The sequence below is a fragment of the Bombus affinis genome, chromosome 9 (genome assembly GCF_024516045.1).
Source record: "Bombus affinis isolate iyBomAffi1 chromosome 9, iyBomAffi1.2, whole genome shotgun sequence".
NCBI classification, from domain to species: domain Eukaryota; kingdom Metazoa; phylum Arthropoda; class Insecta; order Hymenoptera; family Apidae; genus Bombus; species Bombus affinis.
In genome coordinates, this window is record NC_066352.1 from 3380213 (window position 1) to 3396275 (window position 16063).

General features: G+C 32.5%; 1 protein-coding gene across 50 annotated transcripts in view; it reads right to left on the reverse strand.

Moving 5' to 3' along the window:
- LOC126920473 (calcium-activated potassium channel slowpoke) overlaps positions 1-16063 on the reverse strand; it is a 107684-nt gene that overhangs the window by 53681 nt on the left and 37940 nt on the right. For 46 of the 50 annotated variants that reach the window (XM_050730877.1, XM_050730876.1, XM_050730874.1 and 43 more), the window contains one exon: positions 11514-11605. The exons of the other annotated variants lie outside the window; for them this stretch is intronic. In XM_050730877.1, coding sequence (XP_050586834.1) covers positions 11514-11605 — 92 coding nt within the window. The remainder of the gene's footprint in view (positions 1-11513; positions 11606-16063) is intronic. 50 annotated transcript variants of the gene reach the window in all.

The following is a 16063-nucleotide window of genomic DNA, read 5'->3' on the forward strand; positions in this document are numbered from 1 at the left end:
TGTTGTCTCTTTCCCGCTTTCCTTCTGCTCAGTTGTGCATGTCTGTGTGAATAAATATTCGTATATGTACGTACTAGCACTTCTATCTATATATATATACACACATGGAAAAGATACATGTAATGTATATATAATACAATATGTATCATATATGTACGTCCATAAACGAATAAATATTTGAATGAATAAAAAAAAAAAGAGAAAAGAAGAAGAAAAGAAAAGGTATATGTATATGCATATACACATATAACGTGTTAACGCGATGATCATGATGGACATTATGAATCTTTTTTTAGCAATTCTCTCTCGTATAAATACTTAAAAAAAAAATTCTTGAAGTCGCTGCTATGAGTGTTCCCCTGTCCATATAAGACTGCATACACACATCGTATATAATACGTATCGCATATAATATACGTGTATACATATGCATGTAATTCGTCAAAGAGAAAGAAAGGAAGAGAGAGAGAGAAAAAGAGAAAGGGAGATAGATCTTTCGATGTGGCTGAAACTAGAGGCTATCTATGTGCCTGAACAACGAAGTAGGATAATGAGTAAGCGTTCCACGGGAAACGACGGGAAGGCTGTTCAATATATAATTTATAACCATTTTTCAATTTGCAATCCATTATTTTCTCATTAAATCCTTTAAATACGTACTCGTGTAATTTAAGAACAACTAAATATCGATATATTTGGAAAGAGTTGTATATTGTATAGAATTTCGTCATTTTAAAATTTAAGATCGTGGTATCAGAGAGTTATATCCAAACGATAGTAAGTCCAAATAAAAGACAATGATACGCGAACAAAGATTAATACAAATATAGTTTAATGTCTCGTAAACTTTGTAAAAAGTATTCTTCGTTATTGAAATCGCTTAAGTATCGATATAATAAACATCATAACGTGTATATGTATGTATGTATGCATATACCGTGATGTATCTACGTTAACTTAATAAAAGATTACAATGAAAAAAAGAAACGTAAGTATGTTAGACCGAGCTCGATTAAATAACTTCTAAATAATTTACGTTACAAGTGATCAAAGGATCAACGATAAACCATGCTTGGTTACTTGTTCTACTCTTATTACCATGCGAACACGAACAAGCGGATAGAGAGTGTTCCGATCTCGTTCACGCGTTTCGCTGGCCGATTCAGTCTCACAGTACATACGCCTTCTCCGCGTTAGGCCCGTTCGACGCCAAAAGGTAAGCATTGTCTGTGTTGCGTTGAGTGTTCTCGCAATTATACGTGCAATTTCTACTAGTAAAATCCCTAAAGAGCAGCCGCATGTGCCTACGCCTGCACCACCCTTCTACTGCTGCGTTCTAATTCAAGTGCTAAGTATTATATCTTATATCAAGCCAGAAAAAATCGTGTCTCGATCCGACGATGTGAGGCTTCTCCTTTTCGCTCGTGCGTCGAGTGAGAAAAACCGTTCCTTCTCTAACAGGCCATTCCGCGACGGGTTTCTTCACCCTTGGAAATTCTACAGGCTAGCCAAGAGCACTAACGCATGCCACCAAGAAACTCGGTTCGTGAATAGAGAGGGATAGGTAGAGTAAATAGATAGAAATAGAAATAGAGAAAGAGAGAGAAAGAGAGAAAACAAAAATTGCCCACGAGTCGCTGATACTTTTCGGATTTCTTTAACCGCAAGATAGAAATTTCACGATAAAATTCCTCCTACTTTCTTAGCCTGTACTTTAATCGTATTACAGTTAATCGATTAATGTTATGCCTCGGTTATGTTTAAAAGTATCAGCGACATTCGCAACCCGCTGCTTCACGATTCCTCCTTTCCATTCCGTACCATTCTACCGATCACCTGAACTTTACGTTCTTCTCAAAAGATCTACGGTCCCACACTACTTCAATAACCATGGTATCTCGATTCCGACACGACAAATACACCGCTCGAAAACGTTTATTAAGTTCCCTAGGACAAACTGGAACATTGATCGATACAAAAAGAAGAGGGATTATTTATTCTCTCGGACAATCGGAATGGCTTAAATAAGATACGTTCCGCGTCATTGGAGACGCTCGTAGATCGAGGAGTATAATATCCCGAATTTGCAGTTTCTTAAATTTTGTTCCTTTTATCGAAGAGAACGTATATATATATATATAACGATGGAGTATAGAAAATTCATCGTTGCGTCGATCATTGTGCTTTTTCTCAAGAAATGGCGAATAGTTTAGAAAAAGTCGAACGATCGTTTTCCTGTTTTGATCGATCTGCTTGACGTAATAATATCGAAGTTGCATAATTCGTTTGATAATATTCGATTGACAATGTCGAGCAATCCCTATCACTGGTATCATCGAGTTTTCCAAGATGGCGTAAAAACTGATACGATCGAACCCATTAAATGGTATCGAAAAACCCAAACTAATCGTTTCCTGTTGATTAATCGTTACAAAGATCCTCACGCTGACATATCACGATCGTATCGGTAACATATGTGCACTGTTTAGTGATTCATCATAGTTTCGAGACAGCGTGTAACACGTTTCTAAGTGACGATGGAGAATATTGGTAGATTAAAAGCTCTTTCCCTTAAATTGCATTGCTTCTTCGAATATAATACTTTAAGTCAGACCCATTTTCATATTTCTCTCAATTAAATATTGAGACTATGCATCCTTTATAAAGTATGGAAAATATATAAGTATATTAGAGTGGATATACAGAAAGAAATGGATTATTCCAAGGGTGTCTCGTAGTTTTAGTATTGAGAATATGCTTATAGTAGCATAAAGCGATGGTGTTTTAATTTTCCATCGTTTTAATCTTCAATTCTTTGAAGTCAGTCAAAAGGTAGTTAGGATAATTTCATTATTTAATAAAACATTTTATCCCTGCTTGAAGGTTTGGTTAAACGAAATTTAATTGTATTTATATTGAAATAATATTGATTCAATAATTTTGCATAAAAAAAATAGGAGATTACAACATAATAATAAAGAAAGGCTAATATAAATTGAGATACATAACAAAGTAATAAGAAAGAAGTTATTAATGTTTTATGTAAAGCATGTTAAGTGTAAAAAGAGTGGATATACATTTATATGTATGTACGTTACTTCAGAGTATCTAATGTTGCATGATCACCTTAAAAGGAACTATATAAATTCATATATCGATAAGTCGATACAATTAAAAGTCTGGTTTACTTCTACTGACCCATACAAGAAATATTTTTCACCAATTTTCTCTACCTTTGCTTAGAAAGTATCTACAGCTTCTCCTAATTAAAAAAGAAATCATCTTATATATACATATATAAGATAATTATATATATACATATATGATTATATATATTATATATATACAGTGGATTTGACAATTTCCATTCACCTTACCGACACTCCTTCAACAGAATAATCAAATTTATAACCAAATTGACAATTTACATTCAATAAAAAGTAAAACAATTATTAAAATATATTTTACAAGATATTATTACAAAATAATTATGTAAATAACTTCCCCCTTTATTGAGAAATTATTTAACCGTCGATCGAGGCTTTGGTTGTTATTTAAAATAAGTGAAAGACTGGTCAATTAACGTATCGAAATCAGCAATTTTATACTAATTCTCTACAAAACCTCTATAACAAAGTATAGACTTAAAAAAAGTGCACGATATAATAAATTTGATTAATACATAAATAATATACGAATTAAGAATAACTATCTGTGATTAAACAAAAAATTAATCATGAATTAAAATAAATCACAAAATCAAAAACGATATATACAATATACTTCAATGACCTGGTTCTTGTTATTATGTCGCTTAAAATATTAACTTGTTTAGAAATAAATTAAAATAACTTTGTGTGTTTGTAACAATGAGAAAATAAACATTGTGTATTTGCAACAATGAGAAAAGCGATATTTCATAAATTATAATAAACGAAGCAATAGTAAAAACGCTGTCGATGCAGCCAATTTTTATCCAATATCATAATCAAGAATGCATATATGCGTAGTATACGTAATTCAATAAATTAGAGTAAGATGTGCTGAAAATTTTCAATCCATTGTATATGTAACAAAAAAGAAAAAAGTGAAAGAAAAATTCGCGTGATTGAATGATCGACCAATCGGTGTTTATTCAAACGAGAACCAAGTCGTGGAAGAAGATATTCATTACACGCAAATCAATGTTTTCATGCCGAAGCAATCGACGATCTATCCTGTTACGCAATTAAAAGCAGAAGGGTTGTCCGATCCGACGTAAAAAAACAATGGCGGAGAACAAAATCAAACAAACAATACGCAGCGATGAAACAAATTGTATAACAAAAAGAGGAAAATATATCCGCGCCTTATTTAAACAAATATATATATCGGAAAAAATCTGAAGAAAAAATGAAAATTCGTCGACGAATCGGTAAAAAGGAACAAGAATGTACAAACTACAAAATCTCGAATCCGTGCGGTGAGGCAGTCATATACATATTACCATGTATATATGTATATATGTATAACAAATGTATATATAAAGATTCAGAAAGATAAAGAAAGAGAAAGAAATAGAGAGAGATGCAACAGTAATATATTGATCTCATCTACTATAGTGTATATAAACATGTGTGTATAGAACAATAAAAACTCGTGTGTGTACTTTTCTTTTTACAAAAGTCCAAGCATACCAGCACGTGTTACCAAGATATATTTGCTAATTTGGTAAAAGGTGGGTAAGAAAAGCGGTGAGAGTCAGCACAAGGTTACGTTAAATAAACGGTGAAAGAAATGGTTTTTAAAAAAAGGGTAATAGTGATCTCAGAAAATTTGGGATGCCATGTTTTCTAACAGTTACGGACCAGGTATAGTGAAGGTGAGGGATATTTACGCTAGTTAAAAAATTACTCTGGATAGCAGTTGCGATTCCGTTTATATCTTGACAAAAAAGGAGATCCAAAATCAAGGAACGTACGTACCACATGATCTCTTTCGTCAACAAATATTGAAAAGATAAAATAAGCACGAATTAATTGAAAAGTCAGATTTCTATAAACGATGCTAACAAAAAGTTTCTTCAATCGCATTCCTCGAAAAATAGATCACGCGAAAAATTCGCTCAAGTCTCTTTCTCTTTTGTATTGAAAGAAAGAAAATATCGCACAGTATCAAAATTCCAATGTTCTTTCGGAGTAAAAATCTTATCGTCAGCATCGTCCTCGTAGCTTTGAAAAAACTCTCGAGCAAATTTAAAATATTCGATTTACAACGTTAATTTTTTGCCCGTTGACGGTTCCGATCGAAAGGAAAAATATTTAGAAAAAACGATAAACGAGTCACTTTGCTATCCAGATAGTCTTCGCTCCTCCTCGCAACTATGTGACTACAAGGATAACAGTTCAGGGACTAGTTTCAAGGGGTGTCTTTGGCTGGCTTCCACGTAGGTGGATATCTGGGATACCTGCGTCCACGCTCGCGCTTGTACTGGCCACCGTACTTGCAGCGGTTCGCGGCGAGCTCCGTGATCTCTGGGATCCAGCTGGCGAACACCGCCTACACACCCACAATCATCCGTTGCCGTCAGAACAGAGCCCTAGCCTGAGTTTTCTGGTTTATTTCTTTTTTTTATTTATTTTCTTTATATTGCATTTGCATTTGCATTAGCATCTGCATTTGCACTTTTGTAATTTGTATTTTGTACTTGTATCTGTATTTGTTTGATTCTTTTCATTTTTTTTTTTTTTTTTTTTTTTTTGTTTCGTCAGTGTGTGCATTGTGCATATGTATCGTTACATTCGTCTTCACTCGCATTCATTTTATGATTATCACAGTTTTCGTCTTCTGAACGCCTCTTTAAAACGCCTAAAACGAAATACACGCTCGCAACGCTTCACTCTCTGCTCAATCGCTTCCGACTACCCACGGAAGTGATCCTCGTTTTGTAACGTTTGAAGGGAGGCTAGCGAAAGATTCGATCCCTTTCAAGTTAACTTCCGAGAATGAAATAATTCTGAGATGCGTCAGATCACTGAAAAAGCAATCTGAATCTAATAATCAGCGTAGAACTTAATCGAATCGTTGGTTCAACAATTAAATGGATTATTGTAACTGTTTCATTCAGAGTCACTTAAGTTCCGTCTATTTTTGTTCGTTTGAGGCTCCCAGATTGACGTTCTAATTTTTATATTAAGATTTCTTGGGTTAGGAATTTTAGATCGTGGAATTTCAGTTATTTCGAGAGAAGGTAAGGATTTTTGGAATTGTGAAACAGTTACTATCACTTTGTGAGGTTATTCAAAATATTAAGATTAATCAAAATTTGATTACAGAAATGGAATATTAATAAACAGTTGGTTGAATGTGACTTTCAACCCCATAACGAAGATACCACTTATTGAAACGCTTAAATAGAAATCGATAATTATTTTGGAAATGTAGCTAGAAGAACATATTGTTAACGTGTTGTTAATAAATGTTTTTATTTGTTGCAAGAGATATTAATTATAGTACCTAGACGAATACTCGTCAAACGAAATCTGGCTCGATTTGTTAATGTACACAATAGAATCAAACTTGTTATCTTGTTACTCAATCTTGTAGTAAAAATTTGAGTTTTCGATATAACAATTATATCGACTTACATAGAACTAGGAATAAAAGTTTAAAATGCGCCCTAGTTTCTGTTAAACAGATTTTAAAATAACTGTCATAGCAATGGAGTATATTTTCAACTTTTCCACGTGATAAGCACAAATAGCTGAAATTAGATGTAATATGCCAGATAAATTGAAAAACCACGATGATAACATTCTCAATACTCGAAATTGCTTCACAGAAAATGAATTTCCAAATAGTTAACAATTTCATTTTATCGTTTTCCACGTGATTTCAATCTGAGCCAGGTCTCGTTCAAATATCGTTTTTCAATCTGCGACAAGTAGCTTGACGCGTAGACATTCGTCGTCCATTCTAAACACCTCAATTGATTCTCACATACTTTACATACACTCTTTGTTCGTGTGTGTGAATGTAGAAGAAAGTGATACTGAATTAAGTAGTTTTGACTACACCACTCACGAGTAAAATAACAATAACTTTGTCAAAACCACAATATACGACATGGATAACGTAAATTAGAAAAAATTATAACATTTAAAAAAAGAAACGATATTTTACTGCACGTAATATCGTTATTTCATAAATAAACGATCAATCACATTTCCCAAAAAATAACATGAATTCACTATACTACCCTAAAGATACAGTGTCGTTAGTTTCTCATATGTTATTTTATAGTCACAGTGCGATGATCCTTCGAGTACATCACTCTAATTATCAGCATTTTTATACGATAACGACGTATGTTTCCTATTGAGAAAGAAACAAGCGTCGCACGAAGCTTCGTAAAAATTTCAGACTTCAATTAACTGGCATGCAGGCTCTATTGTAGCGTGTGATGTGGACAACTTACAACCACAGGGTGGAGCACAATTGCGTTGTACAACAACATTTCTGCGATGACATCGTCTGTCGTCAAGAGTGCTCGTACGTGAATAAAAACATAATGGTATTGCCCTATATAAAGGAATACAGGGTAGAAAATAAACGAAAACTGGAACGAACATTTTACATCGTGTATCGCACTTTGGTCATATATGAAAATGTATATAGGAGTTCTGAATCGTATGTTTTTAGCATCCTTCGACAGGTTTGACTTCAACGTTTCTTAATAAATAAATTGACCGATATAGTCGATCTTGAGATTTCGTAGAAATAAATCAGATCCGCAAAACGCGTACGGATATTATTCTTATCCATAACTCGCGAAAAAGAAACGATAAAAAAATAAACGCCAAAGAAATACGATGTAAGTGATATTGGTCAAACATTGTCGTTTACTAAATGGATATTATGTATCTTGAATGAGTTGCATGACTATGTTTGATACTAATGAGCGATATCTTTTGTATTTTTCAATTCTCTTAAATTGTTAAACAAAGGGAAAAAATACGATGCAGGTGATATCATCGACTATCGATGTAAATCGAAAAGTACGATGAAACTACTGCTTACTACTTTAATATTACACTGCTCAAGTAAATCATGACTCTTTGTATACACTACAATAAGATTACTTTTATTAATATAACACCTTATCGAGTATCACCACAGAGTTAGTGTATTCTATGCTAAAAATATCAGTTAAGAGCTACTCTAAAAGCATCTATAAATGAAAATAATAAAAACTCCATGAACCTCACTTTTTCATATCGAATATTTCTATAGAACTACACATTTCGTTATAAAACAACTATTTCTCTCCGTATGCAAATAGATACGATTTATTTTAATAACATAGGTCCTTCTATAGAGTGCACAAAACTTTCCTAAATGATTATAATACTAATAAGCGATATTTCTTATATGTTTTGAAATCCTTAATAATAAAAAATTACGTAACCCTTAAATAACAGATTAATAAGTAAATTAATCTTGCTGCTATGTCACGAGAAAATTATCCAAAGTAAGAAAGAAACAAGAAATAAAAAAGAAAGAAATACGATGTATGTAAGTGATATTGGTCAAGCATAATCGCTTACTAATTTAAAATTATGTATCTTGTGTGAATTATATGTCTAATTCTAATACTAATAAGCGATGTTTTCTTTGTATAATATACATGATCCTACGTTAGAGGTAGCAGACTAAAGTGGCAAACCGTGCAATCTTGGCAAAAGGTGTGCTCTTGTTATAACTCTTGTAAAAGTAGATCAAACGCCGAAGAAAATTCGAGGAACATTGCAAACCCTTCGTATTTCCTCCAATTTATTTCAACAAAACTTTTGCACCACATACTAGTAAGATTATAAAAATGATGGAAATTCGTTCGAATATAAATAAGTGAGATGCGAATGCATTAAAATACACCAATGCCGAGTGCTCGAGCAACCTATCGATGAACCTTGTTACGTCAGAACGAGCAAATCCGATCGATAATACAAAGACATGCGAGAGAAGAACTGATTGAAAAGATTTCATGCTTCTCTTGATAAATTTGTGCGCTGCAATCCCTCGTTTCAACGTTTCTTTAAACGTAATAATCGCACGGTGAATGATCTCAGTAATTGTGATTTATATTGTAACATTGACCTACAATGTTAAAGGTATTTTCTGTAGTTCAGTTTTCTCATCCTCCATGATTATTTCAATTTATGAAATATTAAATATTTGTTACGACCCTATGTTAATCGAATACCGATTTTTAATATATATTTCATTGGAAATTTTATCTTCTTTAATAATACTAAATCTTTCTTACAATTACGATCCCATAAAAGTATGATCTTTATCCTGTCCCTGGTTAAAATTTTTTAAATTAATATAAATCTATAATAAACTAGGAAGTCACTAAAAGTGAAAATTAGAAAACCAAACTCAACAATAATAATATTAAATTGTATATTTACTAGAAGCCTTCCTGTAAAGATATATACTAAGATTTTTTCATTTTCAATGTTTCATCATTATCTACTCATGTTTATAACCTCTAGATAATACTTTTTCATAAATTGGAACAATTCTGGGGGATGGGAACAAATGATTCCAATGCACTAGTTTTCGTCCCGATATGTCGACAATCATATTTGAAATTTTTAGTTTTTGTTTACGATACTATACTAGGAAACACTATAATGAATTAAATTTTGGACTATAATGTAGGATATCTCACCTAGATGTAAAACCAATTGATTATTTTGATGTACGTCGTGTACACAACAAAGAAAAATTTTTCCTCTTTCTGCGTGTAAAACGTATATTGTTGATGTATTGTCAGTAAGAATAACACGAATCGAATCAGCTACGTCGCTTCTCTGATGTATCAGCTCCTTCGATTGTACGCCAATGTTACTTACGTTTAAATTCTCGAAAATGAAATTATTTCACTGTTGCGTATTCTTTTAAATCATTGAATTAATTAATGAATTGAATGTTTCGTGCAATTTCATGGAATCTCATTTCCAAACAAGAGATTGCAAAATGGTAACGATCCGTTCATTTTCTCTTTTCGTTGTGCACTAGTATCGTACAATTTTTAAATTATTTTTCATAAAAATTAATCCCATAAAACTTCTGTAATGACAAAGAAATAACAAGGAAATGTTCTGCTGCCAGAATATTCAAGCTACCTCCGATAATCCAAAGATAAATTGTTTCAAGCAACAAAAGTTTATTATTTTGAAATTTCAACTTTTGGAAATATATATTTTTTCGTAAGAGGGTGAGATCATTTTGTATAGCGTCAACTAAATATAACGCAACAGTGAAACTGACGATTTTATAAATATATAAAATTACTATATTCTATCCAATGATTATAATTTTATAGTTCGACAAATCTGAAACTCATTAAACGATGTGTATTTAAGTTTTTTGTATATACGCATATTTAATCATGAAACTGTATTGGATCTTCCACCGTGATCATTGAAATAACTTCGTTCGCTTGAAAAGAAAAGGGAACGCGGAGAGTGATACCACATTTACAAATGCGACATTTCTGAAACGTCAAAGTCCGCATAATCGCGTCAGCTATAACGAGCTTCTCGGCACTCTTCGTTCCTTTCACTTTAACTAGTTTATAGTTGTCGTGTTCGCAAGAACACCAGAGACATACCTCAATGTGTATCAATGTATTCATCGATTATTTCACCAATTCTGTCCGAGAAATTCCAATCTTTATTTTAAAGCTTTACAACATACGAGTTTACATGATTGAAAGTTCTAATTCTTGGCAACAGATTATAAATTTTAGGAAATGTTACTATAAATCTATGCGTATTCTTTAAGCGTGTGTTTTAATCCGCGAATAACTATTTTTTACTTAAATATTTTTCAACTAATTTATGATGTATATATAGCATAAAGATTACAGTAAAATGAACAGAATAGAAATTACGATATAACGTATTAGAAATATGATGACAAAATTAAAAATAAAATACAAAAGCGTAGAAAGTAAATTTGCAGCACATTATTTGAGAAACGAATTTTACGGATACTTGTAAATTTTTCTACTTAAATTAGAATATTCATGGTTTACAAAGTACAAGCATACAAATCACAAATTACAACGTTCACCAAGAAGTTTCCAACGCGTGTAAAAATTTATCACCAACCTCATTTTCTCAATTTGTACCACCTGATTATTTACGCAAAAAGATTTTATAAATTCTCGTCACAGACTTAATGAGATAACCCAGAACGTGATACACGAAAGTATGTGACAGCGTCTATACAAGAGTATGTTGGTGTGTTTCTAATGCACATGTAATTACGATATAGCAATGAATTATTGTAAGGGCGTATGTAGCTAACCACGAGTTATATGTATAAATATATAAAATGTGTAAACGTGTGTACATACAATATGAAAAGATTAATCAAGAATATATACATACTGAAAGTAAAAGAACAATGTTAATAGACAAAAAAAGACAGGATTGAAGGATGTAATTATATAATAATACCTCTTTCCGTGTTCCCGCTTGTATTCGCCGCTGTACTTGGACCTACTGCCTACGAGCTCTATTATCTCAGGTATGCTACTAGCAAAAATTGCCTGCAAATAGAAATCATAACTAGAAAACGCTATGCCACTACGAACCGTTACAAACAAACTGGGTCATCTATATATGGTTGCAATGTACAGCAGAGGCTTTCGCCAGATATATATACACGTTCGCTGGATCCTCGGATTACGTGGTCACAGCAGAACGAGAGAAAAAAAAGAAGGAGGAGGGGTAGGTTTTTGGAAAAGAGGGGATAAAAAAGGGAGGAACAGATAGGAGATATGGTTCAGGGGCAACGATCTGCGTTTTCCTACCCCGTATGCGCGCGCCTCTTATTGTTCTTCAGCGAAAAATCCCGACCAGTTTGTTATACCCGTACTCATATCCAGCTACGGATGCTTGGCGACTTCTGGATTAGCGTTGAACGTCATCGAAAATGCACACTCCACGCTTCTGATTAACCTACGATACGATTCTACGGGAAATTGATTTTGCGAACGTTCCGATCTCGTTCAGTTTGATCAAAGTTTGATCCAACGATCGACGTCGTCATCTTCGACTTGGTCTCCGAGTTTGATTGGTTGAAATTTCACGAATACTTAGAAAATATTAAGTTAACGTTAAAAAGAATATTGATCTTTATTAATCTTCGAGTTCTCGCATGTTTGGTGGATTGGTTATAATTTAGTGATTTGGTTTTGCCTTTGGTTTTCATAAATTATAATTCGGATGTTGGTTTTGGATTTGGTGGATTGGTTATAACCGGGATCTTGTTTCGGGTTTTGGTAAATCGATTAGAATTTGGATTTTAGGATGGATTTTGGCAAAATGATTGCAATTGTTACGTTCGTTTTTATAGCTTTCTTTTAATTTATTAGAAACTATAATTTTGAAAAAAAATGTTTGAAAATTCACTTGGAGCAAAGTCAATTTCCCTTCTAATTGTTACGTTTCTAATGTGAATTCTGGAAAATTCTATTTCTTCGATATTCTAGCGAACAACTATTCGCATAAACCTATGTAACTTCATTGTAGCATCACTGATACAGGTGTATTATTATATATGAATAAGATGAACGGAATTTGTTGAAATAGTATGACAGTGTATACGTAAGTAGATGCTTTTGCCGAAATGTAATAGTAACGTGTTAGCAAGCAGTCATAACTGCAAGGAAATGTTACAACGGTTTGAAATTGTAGAAATACAGATATTTTCTGTGCAGAGTATTAGAAAAGATAATTATTCAATTACATTGTCTATTGCAAATATTTTTACATAACGAAAACCATTCTTTTGATTGTTATTATACAATAAAAGTATTTTTATTTTACTATTTTTTTAAAATATATTTGTGTCAGACCATTCAATTAAACGAATTCAGAATCTATGTAGAACTAATTCAAACTGATTTACCTTTAATGTGTGTATGTATATGAATCTAGAAATACACATAGTTTGGAAAGAATCTCTCACCGATATTTTCTTATATTCTTATAAGATCGAAAGAAATGAAGCTAAAAATCGAAGATAAACTATTTGAACTTCCTACTAGAATTTCATCCAATCGTACTCACTGCAATATTTATTTTTCCTTTCCCATTTTCACAAGCAATTTTTAACAAAAGGTACTTTTTTAATACTCTGCTTAATAGATCCTATATACAAGAACGTGTAAATATGTACATGTAATAATAGATACACAATGATGGATCAATTTTATGATATGTACAGTGAAATTGGAAAAATGGTTGATTTACAAAGGAAGCGATACTTGAGGTACAGGTAAAGGTAGTCGAAAATAAAATTGCACATGCTGAAATATTATTTCGTGAAGCGAAGAAAGGTACGAAGGGAAGATCGTGTTACGTTATTAGACATCAAGCAAAAGAATAGAAATCGGGAAAGCTTGTTGAGCACTCTGTCTCGATCAGTATCATTACACATAAGCAAACATTTAAAATCGTTATTCATGCAAATGTACGGCATAGCATAGCAGACCCCTACGTTTTCAGATCAGAGAAGAAAAGTTGCATCGGAATTATTAAATTCGAAATTCGCCAAAAGTTGTGCTTTTGATCGATGCAGTTTCAATAAGTCATTTTACTGTAGAGGTCTGCAACGAGGGAAGCGCTACATCATACTTGCAATTTGATTACTATCTCTAGAATCTCTATTCGTCATAATAATAGTTAAAGAATCAACGAACCACTGTGAATATTATGTTAATTTGATTTTGTTAATTGATTCAGAGAGGTTAGAACTTTTGGCCGAACCATTAAGAAACCTCATAGTGCTCCCTTCGATTTATTTTAGTCGTGTAGTGATTAACTCACACGTCAGGCAAATTCATCGTACATGTCAAGCAACTAAAGACACTGCGGTTAAAGAAAATCATAGTGAAGTACAGTAGATAGGAGATATTTCTATGTCGAATTTTATTGCAAAACAAATTTCGACAAAGTGAAATTCGATCGAGATGTCTCTAAATGAAAGGACAATAATTCCGCAAGAAAGATTATTTTCGTTAACTAATAACTACTGTTACGTTAATCACATATAGTTTCGTTCTTATTATTCGAACATTTAATCAAAATTATTGAAATGATTCACAAGAGAAATTTATTGCTAGATTATATATACAATGATGTTCGAATATCATTTTTATTATCTAATAATTGTCTCTAGACTAATTACTTAAATACATAATATTTCCGTCTTCGTTCTTTTTATTCGAAAATATAAGCAAAATTATTAGTAGAAGGTAATAATTAGTATTTGAACATTAATTTGTTAGAAAGGCGTTCTCGATCACTCGTTTGCTGAAACGTTTCGTCGCAAATTATATTCCTCTTGATTTAACATAAACATTACAAGATCGTTATAATGTACAGATCCTTGCTTAAATATTCAATTTGTTTAATTGATATCCTTTCCTTAGGGACACCATGTATAGAATAATGTAATAAAACACAAAATGACCGAGCTTGAAAATTGCACTTCTCAATTAAGAGACAGATTTGGATATATTTGATAAAATCGCTGGTAAAACGACTCCAGGACCTTAATAATAAAAAAAAATAGCTTACATGGGGATTGAAAAAATTCTTACAGATACTTTTGAAAAATTATATAGGATGAGAGTGTTTCGACAAACGATACGTTACCACTTTTCTCCTTTGCTTGCCGAAGTTCACTTTGAAAACTAAGATTAATATCGTTTAAATGAAAAACAAGAAAATCTATAAAGCTTATGTTTATTTAAATGAAATCATATTTAGTTAATTATTACAATATTACAAACATGTAAGGTATATCAACTGCTTAGAAAAATTATTAATTTAAAGTACTATATAAAGTTAAACATCATTTCGGAAAATGCTTCGCTAATTCCAATCCACGATCAATTGCCAATCATAACTTTCGTAATGTTTGCTGAATAAAAACTTTGTAAGTGTATTTATTTGATAACTTTGCAAGAGTATTTGTTTAAGTATTGTTCGTTTCATAAACTTCCGCCCTCTTAAAAACGCAACATGAACGTCTGTATTCCTATCGAAAACAAACAGTGAATTTAGGCAACGAGGAAAATAAAAGATCATGTTATTTGTCAAAGCCACTCTCCTCACGCTGCATAATCTTTCGCTGATTAATTAAATATAGAATGAATTAATTTTGGTAAAAATGCTTTCTACGTTCTTTCGCTACGCGCTCTTTCCCTCTTGCCAACTCCACTTCAATTAATAAAATTGTTAACCCAGCCCAAAATCGTCCTATCATTCTTAGCTACGAAACCTACCGAAATCGGTTTGAAGCGGTTCTTTATTGTTTGAGCCGCATACGTTATACCAGAACTCAGTGACATCATACTTTCAACCAAGTGCCAAATGTTTTGAGAAGGTTCCAAAACAAGCTCGCTTTTAAATGGTACGAGGACATTGTTCCTCGTATCACGTAGAATACCGGTAACATCGAAACTATTAAACGACATTTTATTGTAAAACATAATACGTTGTAACCTGATATTCTACAAGGTGAAATTGACATCCACTATAAGTAACAAATGAAGTTTTTTTATATAAGAAACGTGTATTCCTTCTGTTCGTAGATTTATAAGAAATCGTGATTACTCGAAAGAAAGTGTCCTGGAGTGAGAAATAAAATTATACGAGATTTCTCAGTTCCTAGTTTTAATCCCTAGTTTTCTAGTTGCCCTGAAAAATTATGCATATAGATTATCGAGAATCTTGAACAATCAATATGGAAAAAGAAAAGAACGTTGAACGCTTCGCAACGGCAATCTGAGAACGAAAATCAAAGCGGGTAGAAAAACAAGTACGTAAGTATCTAATGTTAGTAAGGTTAGCAGCATGTTAGCGTTCGCAGAAAGACAGATAAACATACAGACAGAATGAACAGTCATAGATCAAGCTCGCACAGAAACCAACATTTTACTAAAAGTCGTTGAGCTTCGTGCCTTCTGGGAGAATTATAAGACACGTATGAATCG